Raw genomic sequence first — 15,973 nt, forward strand, 5'->3', positions numbered from 1 at the left:
TTATTGATTCATTGCACTTTATTATGCAATTTATGCACCATTACTTTTTTTTTAAACATATGAACACATAGCATCCATTGTCAAGACTGTCATCTGCTATGCTTTCATATTTTATATCTCAAATATAGCACTTAACTGTGTTCATCCCATAAGCAAATTTAATTGCCTTAAAGTGCATTCCAAATATATATTATAATCTGTGTTTACAGCAAAGTTTTGGTGAAGTCTTGGCATTTGTTGGATGAAAATGATAATCTGCTAGCTATAGAACAAAATGGTTTAACTGTAGAACACAGGGATTATCAGATGAATATTAGTGTTGTTTTTCATTTCATTTTGTTCATTTATACTGTGTATTCTAATTTTGCATTTTTCAGTGGTATCCTAATCTTGACTGCAAAATGTGGATAAAACTACAGCATATTTTTTGTGATGTATGAACTTTTCTGGAATTTTTATTTTAATATCTGCAGTGTTACTGAATTATGAGCAATGTTTTGTGACTCACAAACTTCAAGCAGAATTTAGATTAGGACTTACATATATTTGTTTTAATTCTGATGCTTTTTTGTAAGAATGCACTTGTTTTGCTAGTGATGGTAGCTTCATAGTTCAATGTAATTATTATTACTTTTCAAGATAAATTCCTCACATTCTTTTGCTACAACTAGATGTTCAGTACAGAGAATGACACTGTCCCTCAGATGTTCTCCATGTCTGAAATGGCAGTGTGTGTTTTGAATTAGAAGTAATAAAGTAAGTAATGAGATAGTTGCTTTGGCATTTAATTTGCATGCATTTCCAATAACTTAGACTACTGTGAGATGAATAATATTTGGTTTGGAAAAAATATCTGCTGAATTGACCATGAGAGTTATTAGCTATACATTCTCTTTTCTCACGTTCAATATTTTGGTCATGAAAATATTGCCATTGGCAAAGTGTTACAATAATGTGGTCCTTTCCAGAGTGTGTTATGTGGATTCTGAAATTCATGAGCTTGTATATCCTTTTCCAAACAATCTGTTTCCTTTTTATTTTCCATTTTGGGTATGCAAAGTTTGGTTCAGCATAAATTAAAATAATTTAATCATTGAATTATCTAATAATACACTTCCCATTGGTGACTTTAAACTGGATGTTCAGTACTTGAAAGAAAAAACTAATAATTGCATTCAAGTAGATAACATTCCGAAAAGTTGAACAGTCATGAACAAAAGTGTTTCTGCTAGTTAACATACCTTTTACTATCCAGGTTTCTTTTCAGCTTCATTGCAAGATTGACTTTGATCTCAATTATAACATTTGTTACTTCCTCAGCTCCTCTACTAACCCTGTCTTTGCTGTTCTTTTTCAACTGTAGTTTAACCACTTCTTTCTCAGCTTTCTTTCTCTTTCTGGTGTCTTGCTATTTTTTTCCCCATTTACTAACTCTGCACTGCAGACTTCTCTCTAAAACAATTTTTGGCCCTTTCCCTCAGTGTCAGTTTTAACCTTCTGAATACATCCTCTCACGCCCATCTCCTTTGTCTATGTCTGTCCATTACACGATGTGATCACAGAAGAAGCGGAATCATCACGGAGAAGAAACTCAGGTCTGTCTCTTCTACTGCTTTTCTCTGTGCTATTTTTCTCATTTTACCTTTCCTATAGATTTTATCATAGCTCATCTCATATACTTTTCACTCTCTTCCTCTCTCAATATATTAAAGCATTAACAAACTGTAAGCTTTTAAGTTAAATCAAGATTTTTATGTAATACTTATTACCTATGAATTATGTACTCTGCAAAAAAGTTTTAAAATCAACAGATGACACGTGCATACTTTTAGACTTTGAACTGATTAAGTTTCTCTCTTCTGTGTTTATTTCCTACCTCCAATATCTTTGTGTTAGCTTCTAAGCTTCCAGCTAGCACAAGAAACACATGGTTTCTAAACATATAAACTGTAATTTGTCTATCTTCACATTTGGAAACTTCTACATAAAGTAAAAAACTTAGACATAACAAGTCATTTTTCACCCTGGGGAGGATATAATTTAAGAACTGAACAATCTCAGTAAATTACATACCATACACTGAAATTTCAAACTTAGCTTTGTTGAACAAAATCCATTTTGAGTTGTTAAAAAGCTGTTCTCTCATGGCAAAAACTGTAAAACAGAAGGGTTTGATAACAGAGAGAGAAGTGAAAACATTAATGAAGATCTAATTTAGCTGTACTAGTCATGGCTTTTCTTTCATATTGCACGTTACTTGTTTTTTTAAAGTTTCATATCAAATTTTAATCTGCCATTTTATTGAATTTTCCATGTAGTTTGTATTACTGGCACAGAACTAAATTCTAGCTACCTCTGAAAATGCAATAGCTGTTCGTGCTTGCCCTGCTTGTTCAGTCATAGTATGTCAGAACAACAAGGAAATTCCCCATATTTAAGCTAATCAAATTCACCTATAAAAGTCTTACACTGTATTGTGTCAAAGCTCTGTTTTTTTCCCTTTGCTTATGCTGTTATCCCAATGAATTAGATAAGTCACTCGAATACCATTTAGCTTCTAAACTCTGAAGCAATTTTTATGTACTGGTCCAGTCAACTTAGGTAGGATTTAGTCAAACATTTTGTTTCCTCTCCTGTGGCTGGCTCCTTCAGAACTCAGTTTTGCCTTTGGTAATACTCTTGTCAAAATCCCTTAGAGTCAGAGATTATCTATGGAGACTTCCAAAAGTTACTTGCTGTGGATTTCATACTTTACAAATCCCACGATAGAAATCACTTACATTACAGGGAGATGGAAAAGTTGATAATCCTGATCTAGTGGGTGGCATCCCTGCCTATGGTAGAGGGTTGGAACTAGATGATCTTTGAGGTCCCTTCCAACCCAAGCCATGACTATAGCAACTGGTAGTCAAAGTTACATGATCTGATTTCCATCTTCCGTAAATCACCACTGTTGGAAATTAATAAATTATGCTGTAGAAGCACTGAGTTTTCTTATGTTGTGCTTAAGATCAATTTCTAGTTTCTGTGCAGTGGTTCTGAATCTGTTTCATTACAAAAAAATAAATTAGTGGATTGGGTGAGCAGTTTCTTATTTGTTCATAAAAAAGGAAAAGGAAACATGTGGACCCTTTCATTAAAGATCCCTCCTCTGAGTTATGAATCCTAGTTGATTCTTGGAATAGGAAGAAGTCAGACCTTAACAGGATACTTAATCTCTCAGAAAAGTACATATTTTTATGATATACTTTTCTTGAACATATGTGAGAAGACAAAACCTGTGAATTGTTAACTTTTTTTGGACACTCCAGTAGAAATAAGCTCCTGCAAAGCACTGTTTTGCTTTAACCAAATTTGCTTTAACCAGTGTTAACCAAATGTATTAGGCACTGATAAAGTTAATTGTCTAGCAGATAAATGCAGAAGCATGGCCAGAAGTGAAGTTGCAAAAGTTACTGCCCTTAAACTGAAAGCAGTTTGCTTTGTCTTTTCCTTTTGTCTAGGAACATATTTTCAGATACACATTTGAGAGTGGTTATGTGATCAACTTCCATGCTTTACCTCAATGACATTATAGCTTACATGTTTCAATCTGAGGCACTTTGTGCAGCTGTGTGCTCAGCTAAAAGCAAGGGTGACTTTTCAAAGCCATACCCCCAGAAGGAGATGTTTCCCCATTGCTTTAGAATCTGCTTTTAGAAGTGTGGAACTAGATTATCCATTTACAGGTTTTCTTCAGGAAATGCTTTTCACAGTACCGTGCTAGCAAACATTTAGGTGAATCAAAGGATTAGCTATTGATTCTAGGTGTTATTAAACCAAGATATATTGAAAAAGCTATATATCTGAATAAGTGACCGTTGTATTGAAAGAAAGGTGCTACCATTTCCTCTCAATGGACATTAACATTTTAGCTTGCAAGTTGACAAGATTTTCTTCACTGAAAAAAATCTGGGATTTTTTAGTGGAAATGTCCCATGTTAGTGCATGCAAAGCTTATGCTGTATATTTCAGGCACAAAGGCAAGCTTACAAAGCTAACAAAAACATTTCAATACAAATGTCATTATCTGACAGCAGTACAGGTTGGTAGCATCATTAATGATTAAACTCTATTTTCCTTTGGTGAATGAAGAGCTTCACAATGTACAGTTTTCACAATTTGTTTCTAAAATTGTACTTTGCAAATAATTTAAAATATTTCATAGGATGTATTGTGAAAACTGTTAGGAAGACATCCTGGTCATCCTGCCTATATTCAGTGTGGGCAATGGAAGTAAAACCCTGCCTGCCACAGAACCTCAACCACAAACTGGGAAACTTTCTTTTCACCAGTGGTTCTGATTAACCAGTTACTGTTGCATCAACTAATTGCAGTTATACTCACTGTGGTCTTCAAGCATATGAGATACAGAAAACATTCTTCAGTCTTGTGAAATGGATCTAGGTGTGAGAAGACTTAAGTAACTGTAGCCCAAAACTAACCACCAAAACTACGGAAAGGCCAGTCCATGACAGTTTAAGGTCAATAAGTGTACAGGTAGCATAAATAATGATAATTAAATCTAGGTTTAGTTCAGGATGAGAAAGGATGCCCAGTCACTGCTGCTTTTTTGTGGTAGTGCATGGAAGTTAGAAGTTGGACTACCTTCTATTTCTGAAGGGCCATGAAAGGCATGGAAATAGAGTTTCTGGTTCTTTTTGACAACTTCTGGAGCAGAATTCTCTCTCAAAATAGGAGCATAGGAAGATTGATTAAAGTTTTTGCTAACTTTCTTTGAGAATGAAGTTCAAATAGATAAGAATTTTGAAATATGTTTTTCGTGTTTTAATATTTTTATGGAAGTTTTTTGTTTTGGTTTGGTTTTTAATAGTAACCTGTTTGCTGGGGGTAGAGCTTATAAAAATTAAAAACTGTTAAAGATGCGTGACCAAATCAGAGCTGTCAGCCCAGGACAGTGGAGGGTCAAACAGTAGGAGAGCCTGGAAAATAAACTGTTGGAGGAAGCAAATGAAAAAAAAATGATTGAGAGAATGTAAGAGAGCAACTGCAGTGGAAGAGAAGGAGCCTTATTTGTATTTGTATTTATCTACAGTATCATAACAGGTTTTTCAAGCCTCCCAAGAGTGAGTCTACTCTGATATACTTACCCATTATAAATGAGACGTGACACCCCTCTATTTTTGTTGTTACTGTACTCACTGTTCAGTGACACACTTCCCCTTAAAGACCAGGATAGTATTTTGTTTTGTTTCTGTCTTTCTCATGTTGAAAAGGAATTCCTGAAGGATTTTGTAACATATTAGCACAAATGTGGTTAGATGACTTGTGAATCACTGAAGGCTTCTGTGATTTTTAATTTGATGGGTTTGTTTAAAATCTCATTCCTTAGACTGTAACTGAGACATTTAAAGAGTCCAACTCTCTATTTGGTCAACAGAGAACAAATTCAGTTTAAAGGTATTTAGCATACTAATAGATGTATCAAGTTGGATGGCTGGGAGGTTCCTTGTCCTTAATTTTAATTTTGATCAGAATTAAAACCAGAAACCGTAGACCTCGAAACCCCCAAACTCCAAAATAGCCATCTGTATTGAACCAGGTAAATAAAGGCTGGTCCTCAATCTGGCAAGGGAAAAATAGACAAAATATCAGACTATATAATTAAAAATGAGAGCGTAATTGTGCAAAAGGCAGAATACCATTACATATATATTTTTTATTGGTAAAAATTTGCTAGCTGAATTTGCAGTTCTACTGAGTCTTGCATGAAGGTACATACACCACCCTTGTTTTTGTGTCCTCTGCTTAAATCTTTGACCATATTTCTGGCTATTGGGACACTGATGAAAATTTCTTGCATTCTTAGGATGGCTGAAGAATCTCTATTAATAGCTGTTTGCTTTTCTGGAATCTGAGGCATAGTTATCATCAAGTGTTTGTGCCTATGTATGCGAAATATTCAGTGGTTATACTGTTGAGTATAATCAGTGTTGGGAACTGTGAGAAGCTTACGTGCTTGAAAAATAGGAGGCTGGAGAACTTAATAAGACTGAGCTAGGGCTTTCATGAAGACAATGCAGAGTTGAATCATAGGCTGATCTGAATAGATTTCACGAGGACAGAATTTAGGAGCCCACTGGCCCCTCAGATATTTTTCTTTTGCATTTTCAAAATCCTATTGCATATCATTCACATAGGGAGGTTTTGTCACAGTTCTTGGGGGAATCGAAATGTGGTGCTTTAGCTAAGGTTAGTCTTGCTACTTTTTTAGTAACACCTTTTTTCCATGTGGGATCTCGGCATTCTTCAAAGGCCACCAAAACGTATGTAGTTTGTATGAGGCAGCAAGGAGAAACATCACAGAGTACTTTGCAAAAATCACTTTGGAAAAGGATCTGTGGGCAAACATACTATTAAAAAGAAAAAAAAAGTCATAACACTAGTTATTATTCTAACGAACATGCAAAATAGAACTTCCTAGCTTGCTTCACAAGACCTTTGTCCTTTATGAACTGCACTGACCTATCCCCAGTGATGCAGACCTGAGATGATCCTGTCGGTTTATGAGCCCACGATTATAAAGCTTCTTTAACTTTCTAGCCTAGATCACCACAGCATCTTATTCAACACTTTTACTAAGCAGTGCCATGTATTCTGCAAATAATGTGAAGTCACATTGTTAACATGGTTTAAGCATTGTGATAAAAAAATTTTTAATTGGTGAGAAATATCCCATGGGTTTCAGTCTTTGTTTAGTAATATCAGGTTTGAAGCCAAGAATTTTTAAAAAAGACAACAAAACCATGAAGCAGTGCTCAAATAGAAAACAGGAATGCAAAGGCATGTTCCCCCACTAGGAATCTGGCTAACTGGAACGGTCTTCAATCTAACATTCCCTTTTAAGGACAGTAATTGACATCTCAATCTCATTCAAGCAGTAATATAAAAGCACTTTAAAACCCAAGCTTTTTATATATTTTTTTTCTTCTTTCACATTTCTGGAGCTGTCAGCCCTATTCTTTTCATTCAGACTGTGATGTGGATCCCGGGCTTCTTGGAAGGGCCCTGTTTGTCGCAACAATAGCTTTTGTATATTTGCCACACCTTGGACATACAGCCCTGAAGTGAAGTTCAGGAGCCATTTACATCAGGCATCCATTAGGTAGTTGTATTTTTCACACTGTAGACAGCCAGAATGACAAAGTTTAGGGCTAATTTCTTAAAGGTAGAATTGGAATTGAATGGCTCTGGAAATAGAGGGAATGTAATCCTTTGACTGAAAGACCTTTAACTGACAAATTCTGATGTTTAAAGTAAATAACTTTTCGATTTTCCTTTTAGGAGACAATCTGTTTTCCTTTGCCTGTTTTGGTAAGAATAGTGTTTCAGAGATTTGTCTCAGTATAAAACTGATGTTCCTCTAGTCTCATAAAGAACTTTCCAAGAGAAATCTTTTCTATCAAGTAAGAAAGAAGTCATGCTAGCATTTTGAAAAGTACTTATGTAAAGTTAGGGTCCTGCTTATAAATTTGATTTTTCTAAATAAAATGTTATTTATTAATTCCCACAGCTTTGAGAAGTCAGACTCATTTTTATCAAAGCATTAACGAAGCTACTTTAACAACTCTATAAATGTAATTGCTATAGTCTTGTTGCTGATTTTATCTTGTGTCAGCAAATACGAGAAGTAGAAACATAAAACATTTTTAATATTACTGTTGTCGTTGTCCTATCTGATGCCTAAACTCAAAGACAAACAAGGAGTTATGCTTCAGTATGCTCTAATAAAAGGCACATCCTCCAGTTTTGGAGGCTGCAATTACTTTCATTCAAAGCAAGGAAGTCTAGGTTTATTTTAGACCCCAGCCTGAGCTAATGCAAATCTCTCTGTTCTGGATCCCAGGTTGAAGTATTATTTTGAATCAGCCTATTGCAGTGATCCTTGTACAGCTAAAAATCATTGCAGGAAAGACATTTCAAGGGAGAACCAGGCTCTAACCTTGAGTTTTGGGCAGTCAGGTGTGAGAGGAGGAAGAGGCCCTGGGAGGGCCTCTGAAACTCAGCACCTCCTGGTAGCCTTATGGCTACAGAATCAGGTTCCCCCTCATCTTCCCAAGGAAGGCAGCACAGTCCTGGCTTTTAGAGCAATTGTTCAGTGCTGCCATCTCTGTGTCCATGGTTAGAGAAGAGTCTGCCCTTCTGCTTCTTCTGCGGAACTGTTATCAGACAGGTACAGAGATGGTCATGTTTTGCTTCAAGGGAATTGGGGTCCCTGCTTCATGGGGCATCCTGGGGTGAGGTTGGCGAAGCCTGCTGTCGTGCTCTGGCTGTAGAACCTCCAGGTGCCCATCAGACCCATAGGGCTCACTTAGTTAATGTATTTACAAGATAATATAGCTGGTCAAATCCATTTTGGATCAGTTCTAGTTCTTGTTAAGTCCATTCTTGTATGAGTCTCTCGACTAGCATGCTCTTCTGTTCACTTTAACTCCCAAAGACATTAGATTACTAGATACCTGTTTAGAAAGAATAGACCCTTACAGGGTCAGGGGAACATAATGTTGTGTCTACAACATAAGAAATGTCAGTGATAATTCTAATAGTAATTATCAACTGCAAAGTGGAACACGGTTTTGAGAGGGGATCTTTCAGCATATCCCTCTGTTTCATCTCTGTATTTTATTTCTGTACTTCAGTATCTCCATATTCTGATTAAGCTGAAAACTGGTATAGTTATTTTCTGTAATGTACAGAAATGTCTCCTTTGTGAAAGGACTGATTTTTTTTTCCAAATTGTTTAATTCTGCAACATTAGCTCTTAAGTTGATATAATTACAACACACAATAGAGCGTATGTATTTAACTTTGTAAATCAAGTTTAATTCAGGTGATGAAGAAAACCATTGAGTAATGTGATGATGTTGAAGAAACCATATAAATAGAAATACACAAAGATTTTTAGGATTGACTGTTGCCTGTGTCATTTTATATTGTTCACTTTGAGACATTTTTAAATCATCTTATAGTGAGTTACTGGTTTTCAGCATTTTCAAAGTTAATAATTAAGGTTATTTTTTTATTTATTTTAAAAATTTGAGCACCTAATAACTGGGGGAACCAAAATCATTGATTACTGTAGCATCAACATTCTGAACCTGCTTTGAATTTTTTTAAGAGGGAATGGTTAAGCCTAAAGTTGCTATGAAGATTTTTTTTGCTGAGAAGTTGGCATTGTTCTGTTCGCTCAATGGACATTACTGATGCTGTTCAGTTTGCTGCTTCTGCCCAAGTGAACTCTTCCTCAATTTGATCTTCTGTTCTTTCTAGTACTCCTTCAGACAGCTCTTTACAATACAAATGAAACCTCAGTTTGGAGAGTAGGACCCACTCTTGCTGACCTTTCCTATAAAAATCTAACGGATATATTTATTGTCAAGATTTGCAATAAACATCACAACATTTCAATTACAATTTTGAAATACAAAAATCTAATAGAATATCATGCTTGCTGATAGTGTAGTATTCTTTTCTGAAAGTCAATTTGGAAATATATTTTTATATACTTTAAATGGAAAGCAAGAACAAGTGAATCTTAGGCAGGTTTCAAGTTTCCCATATTTTGACTGTCTTTGTTTAAAAATTCATGGTTGAAAAGTCCTGTGGCCCAGACATACAGAAGAATGGACTTCTGGGCATTTTTAACAAGGAATTATGCCATATAATATTAGATTTCTTTATTAGGATGATTTTTCAGGCAAAGTAAAGATTTCTTTTCACCATAATTATGAAATAACTTAGAAGTTTTATCATCCTGTTTGTGTTCAAACTGAAGGTTAGTTTAATGGTTGTTACTTTGCTTTCATCTATTTTGCATTATGTTGACTAGTATTGCTAGCAAATAGCTTTCTGCTTTAGAAAGCAGTAAGGTAGTGGAAGACAGTGTTGTATTTACAGCTCTTGTATTGGTGACAGCAACTTAAAAAAAGTAATTAAAAAGCTTAAAAAGCGAACACAACTCTGCTGTTCTCAAAGCAATATCCACAACCTGCATAGACAGTATTGGCCAGACTACCAAAGGACAAAGCAGAGGAATGCAAAGGGTCTTGTTTATAAACAGTGCAAAAAATGGGACAGGAAAAGACAGGGAATGGGTGAGGTTTCAAGAACCCAGTTGATATCCACTGATTTCCAAAAGTGTAGGCTTATGACGTGCCATATCTTTTTCCCATTAACTTGCCTAACAGTTCCACTAGGAGTTGCCAGCAGGAGAACCACCTTGATCCCACACAGAACGGCACATAAATGCCAGATCCCATTAAAGTGTAGTGCATTATTTATGTTCTCTGCAGGAGCCCGTTTTTCTTTCTTACACATCTACTTAGCCCTGGTATGATTTCTTTTTACGAATGACTTAGCCCTCTATTTTGATACCCATCTACAAACTGATATTTCTTCAAAATAACACCTCTGTTTCCCTCTTCAACTGGTAATATCCTGTGTATTGCAAACTAGATAGTAATTTTGTGAGCAACCTTCAATAACCAGTAATTCTGGAAAAATAACTAATTCTAATAATACATGCTATTTTTGGTTTGTGACTGGGGAGGGGATTGCTCCATATTCATGGGATTGTATTAATTGAAATTAATATAATTTGGGCCTGAAGTATGAAAAAGAAACAGTCTGCTTAAAAGTTAATGTGTTTCTAATTAAAGTAAATTTCATTTGACTTTAAAAAAATTCACATTAATTGCCAAACTTGGATTTCAGAGTGCAGTATTTATGTGCTGCCAAACTATTTGATAGGGATCCAATGTATTTTCATTTCTCTGTGGCAGAGGAATGCCCTGAGCCATATATAACCTTTGATATATATTCAGAATATTTGTTGGCATCAGTTATTTGGATTTATGTGCACAAGCTGAGTTCTGAGTATTGATGTTAATGTCTTTTGTGGTTCATATTTTTTCAGCTCTAAGACAAGCTACAGTAATATCATTAGTAAACCTTTTAACCTGTTGAAGCTATGAGAATTGATTAAACCAAGGAAGATTTAAAGCGATTACTGGAAACCATTCTGACACATTCAATTTTTATGCTTCAATCATTAAACTACATACTGTATGTGTACTGCATAAAACATACACTACAAAGACTTTTTTACTTTTTGTTTCATCATATTCGAGGAAATTGTAAAGTAACTATGTCTGAAACCTGCCTTGCTGTCTTTTGTATTGAGTTTGTTAATGATTCTGGAAGTGCACAAAGTACCCATGGGTTTCCTCGAGTAAGTCTATGATCAGGGTGCACAAATGTATGCAGTAGCATGCAGTGTATATGCCTCTGGATGTAGAGCACTATACATGGTTGGTTGACTAAACTCATCAATTTAAATTAATTTGATGGGTTTTATTCATTTTTCCTTTTTAATGCATGCTTTATTATTATTACTTTTATTATTATTTCTGCATTTTCTCTCTCCCTCTCTTTTTGTTTTACATATTGCTTTCATTTGTTTGTAGAAGAAAAGAAAGCAGATCCAGAGAATGGGGATACAGGTAGGGTGACTTATTCAAAACATTTTTGTATTTTTTTGCCCTTAAGTTCTTTGATTTGCTATGTTTAAACAAATGTGTACCATGGAGTTGGATCACAATATTGATGTATTTTTGTGATTTCAGAATAGATGCTAGGAAACGAAAACTGAGAAAGGGCTTTCCCAAATGCAGTTCCTTCCCTTTCTTAAGGGAGTCAATTTAGAGGGACAAATTAGAGGAAACAGACCAGCTAAAGAAAGCTCTCATACACCTTAAGACCTGTTTTCTCCTCCCGAATCCAGGCATGGAACATGCACACTGCCTTTTCCCTCTCTGTTACATGTTTCTGACCTCCTAACATCTCAGTGTTTCTGTAGTCATTAGTTTTCCTCCCTTTGCCTGACCCATTGTTCTTCCCAGATTTTATGTCTTTTGTCCATGCCTATCCAAAAGTAAATCTGTCCTAATACTTTAAGAGGAACTCCACTCAATTTCTGTACCCCATATTTCCCTTCTACTCTCTGTGTCCCAGCATTCCCATTGCACAGTTCTTTAAAACTCCTTCTCCAAATTTATCACTATCACCTGCATCTATAATAGCTAGAAGAGTTGAATAATTCCCACTGGAGAAGGCAATGAAACGAATGAACACAACTCCCAGCTCTTTTTATTTTCACTTTTTTTTCATAGACAGGTTTGTCTTAGGTTAAGCTGAGTGTTAAGACCATTTTTGTAGGCCCTTTTGCCTCTAGTTGTGGACCATGGGCCATCAACTGAAGAATCTTAGCCTACAGAAGAGTCAGTATTTGTCCTGAGCATCCAAGATCAGCCTTTAAGTCCTGGCTGAGCTAAGCAATTGCTTATTTCCTTGTAAAAATGTGACTCTATATTGAGGTCAGGAAAAGTTAGGTATTAACCATATCACTAGTTACAGCCCCTTACAATTTTTGTCACCCCGCCCCCCCCCCCCCCCCCCAAAAAAAAATAGTCAATTATGATGAAAATTTTAATGCTTAAGTAGCTGAATCTTATCAAATTTCAAGATCAAACATTAAAATAATGGGTTGCATTCAAAGTTGGGGCAGTGATTCTAGTGCTTGTGATGAGTACTTGCAGCTCCAAGGACAGGTTTGCTGCCACAGTTGGCCTTGCTCTTGGCAGTCCTGCGGCACACTTGGCAACCTCTGGCATTTTGAGACTGTTTGCACTGTAACATTGCTGTTTTCCTGCAGCATACTGTACTCTAAAAATAGGGAGAATGGCTGGTATTGAATTGGCAGCTAGCTTTTTGTTAGCCAGGAATTTCCCCGTGCTGATGACAACCCCACGGAGCTGACTTTCAGGCCCCTGTTTACGTTAGAGAGTTGTTTAAAATAAGCAAAACTCTGAGGTGTTTCCTACAGTCTAATGATCCCAGCTATGTTAGGTGAGCACCATCAGGCTTTGTTCTTCCATCAGTCTGTCTTTATTTTTTGGTATTCTTGTGGCTGAAGTTTGCATGTCTCATTGTTTTGTTGGAAGTGCAGCTCTTGTCTAAAAATAAAATTTTGGAAGGAAGGCAGAAAAAGTGTACCGATGAACTCACATCTGCCTGGCCAAAACTTGGTTGCATACCTTTGAGACATGATGTAAATACATGAAAGTATACCTTAGCTAGCTTTAATCTTTCTAGTATCAATCTCTGTATAGCCCTGAATGTTTGTTGTACTGAGCTCTAGCTAATGACCGAATAACTCGAGGGCTCGGTCACCTGGTGCTACAGTGTAAAAGCTGATGCTCCTACATTTTCACTAATATTGATAACAAATAGTTAGTAACAAGTTAGTTCTGGCTTGTCTACACATACTTCCTGTACAGCTCCTGACTACAGAGAAATCCTTGGTGTAGGACTGATGAGGCTTGGTTAACCAAGTCATGTTAGGAACTGAAGCTTCCTAATACACCGAGTTACTGGACTCTGCTGGAAGCACTTTCTGCTCCTGCTAAATACCACCGCCTAAGTTTTAGCTAAGAACAGATTTGCCAGCAGTACCAGGGATGGTTAATAGCCCTGCATTTGCACCACTTAGTGCAAATGTGACTTGGTGCACTCAGACCACGTGAACGGGACGTGGCCATGACACTCTCAACCTTTCTTGCTCCCATCCAGATCACGGCTGCATCTGGCATTGGTTACATGGAGATAAGCCTGCAGCAGGCAGTAACCCTGCGCAGTCTTTCTGCACATCAGCTCCATGCACAGCAGAACTAAAGCCGAGCTTCTGCATTATGAACTTCCCACTGCCCTCAGGATTCCTTCTTTTTGTGTGTAACTGAATTCATCTGTTCATTAAGGGCAGTTTCAAAAATATATGCTGAGTTAGATTTTTTTGTAACAAATTTTTATGGGAATTGAGTGAATTTTTTTTTCTAAGCTGTGCTATGTTTTTCTCTTGAGATGAAAATGAGCCACCAACTTTGCCTGTTGTGCTATGGAGGGCTCCATTTTCAACTGTATTTCCGAGTGCTTGATTTTGCAGAACACATGCAATTGGATTTGTGGAAGCCTACCTTTCAATTTGCCATAGATCACAGATAAGAAAGAATGTTTCCACAAGTAATTGTGGAATTTTTAATGTGTGATCAAGAGGTGTTATTTCTTCACTTCTTGTCATCTACTGAAGTTTGGCAGGATGTCTGTGGACAAAGACCATATATGATGATTTCATAAGAAAACTTCATAAGAAAAACGTGTGGTGAAAATTATCTCCTTCATTATGTTACTGAAGAATGACAGGCGGATTTGTAGATCTGACTTCAGGAGAAGACTATTTCTTTAAACAAAAGTTAAGAGTATTTTACTCCAAAAATACTAATGTGTTATTTCTCTCATTGAAAAAAGGGAAAAGTATCGCTTTCCACGTTAAGAGTTTCTGTTTTAAAGAGAGAATATCTTTATAGTGCATTTAAAACCAGATCCTTAGAAAAACCACTGCAGCTTAAAGATAAATTGGCAGGTATTGCTGAGGCATTTTTAATGGTTGAGATAAAATGCAATAGGAAAAACCAGCTATATTTTATTTTAGGAATTTTCACCAGCAACTGTCTTTTTCATTATGTCTCTCCCTATAAAACACCATTTATTGTTTTTCATTCATTTTTATTGATTCATGTCTGTCTTGAAGGTTTCTCTGAAGTCTCTTCATTCACTTTGATTGTAGGGAGTAAAGATGGAGAGTTGGAATAAGAAAATCAGAAGCCAGAGGATTTATAGATAACAGTACAGTTTAGTGTTCTCAAATTCCTTCTTCCTTTCACCCCATTCCTTCCAGATTTTCCATGGTGTACTGCAGGATGTAACTGGCAGGCTTTTCTAGTAGTATGTGCTACTGTCATTACTGTTGTACAGAAGGAAAATACAAAGCTCCGAGGCCCTGCAAAGGCCCTGTGAAAAGCCCTGCTTTACTGTTAGATTGTGACATAGGGCTAAGGTTTAGAATTTGTCAGATTTATATAATACACTGGAATCTAATATTCCAATCACAGCTCCATAAATACAGGTCCAGATTGTTCAATGTTTATAATATACAAAAGCTTCCTTTTATAACTTCTGGATGGATTCTGATAAACTAATCCTAGACAACCTTTGTGTTAAAAAGACAGGAAGTTTAAGATAAATGCCAGTCAAAACGAATGCTTTTTAGCATTCAGTGGATAATGAATTATTTTTGATTTATACCATGTTAAAGTGGAAGAGAAGCAAGCCTCCATGTGTATAGTAGATAACTATATTTTGTTTGAAAATCTTTTTTTAATTCTGGGCTGTTCTCTTCCTCTCTTTTTTCTGTTTCTATTTCTCACACTTTCCCTTCAGCTTTGACACTTAATTCCTTATTATTTTATATAGTAAATTGTGCTGTTACAGTGCCAGTTGGCAGAAAACAGATGATGCCTGTGTTGTATAGTAAGCAGCCATCTCGACTGAGACTAATCATGTATTTGGTCTAAGAAGAGTTAATCCTGAAATCATTCTTGAAGTTGCATGTCATTAGAGTGTGATACAGTGATACCACTGGGTGGCTCTTTATGATATCTTTATACACCTTGAAAATACTTTGAGCAAAATAAATGTATGCTTATATGATAAATGGAGGTTTTGCCAGCCTGTGGTCATTACTTGATTACTAATTTGGTACAAAAATGCTGGTATCACACCAAAATAAATGCAGAACCAGGATCCCCACCTGAAATAAACAGGTCAGCTTTGCATTCTTTTTTTTTTTTTTTTTTTTTAATGAAAGACTTTGTTTCTCTTGAATATTTTTTTGTATTAAAACTCTGTTCTGTGGAAACATGATATTCCATTTGCATTCATTTCTTCCACAACATTGGGTTCATTTAAATTGTGCAGATAATTCAGTGCTTATTAAGACTGCTGAAATACTTACTCATCT

The 15,973-nt window shown here is 36.0% G+C and overlaps 1 protein-coding gene across 49 annotated transcripts in view; it reads left to right on the forward strand.

Annotated features, from left to right (window-relative positions):
* Window positions 1-15,973, forward strand: part of RIMS2 (regulating synaptic membrane exocytosis 2) — a 462,856-nt gene that overhangs the window by 354,384 nt on the left and 92,499 nt on the right. For 15 of the 49 annotated variants that reach the window (XM_080580660.1, XM_080580636.1, XM_080580679.1 and 12 more), the window contains 2 exons: window positions 1,563-1,595; window positions 11,526-11,561. The exons of 23 other annotated variants lie outside the window; for them this stretch is intronic. In XM_080580660.1, the coding sequence (XP_080436786.1) occupies window positions 1,563-1,595; window positions 11,526-11,561 (69 nt within the window). Of the gene's footprint in view, window positions 1-1,562; window positions 1,596-11,525; window positions 11,562-15,973 lie in introns of those variants that run through there. 11 more of the 49 variants (XM_080580642.1, XM_080580631.1, XM_080580638.1 and 8 more) reach the window with 2 other exon arrangements.

Source organism: Anser brachyrhynchus, assembly GCF_964034855.1.
Source record: "Anser brachyrhynchus genome assembly, chromosome: 2".
Taxonomy (NCBI): Eukaryota; Metazoa; Chordata; class Aves; order Anseriformes; family Anatidae; genus Anser; species Anser brachyrhynchus.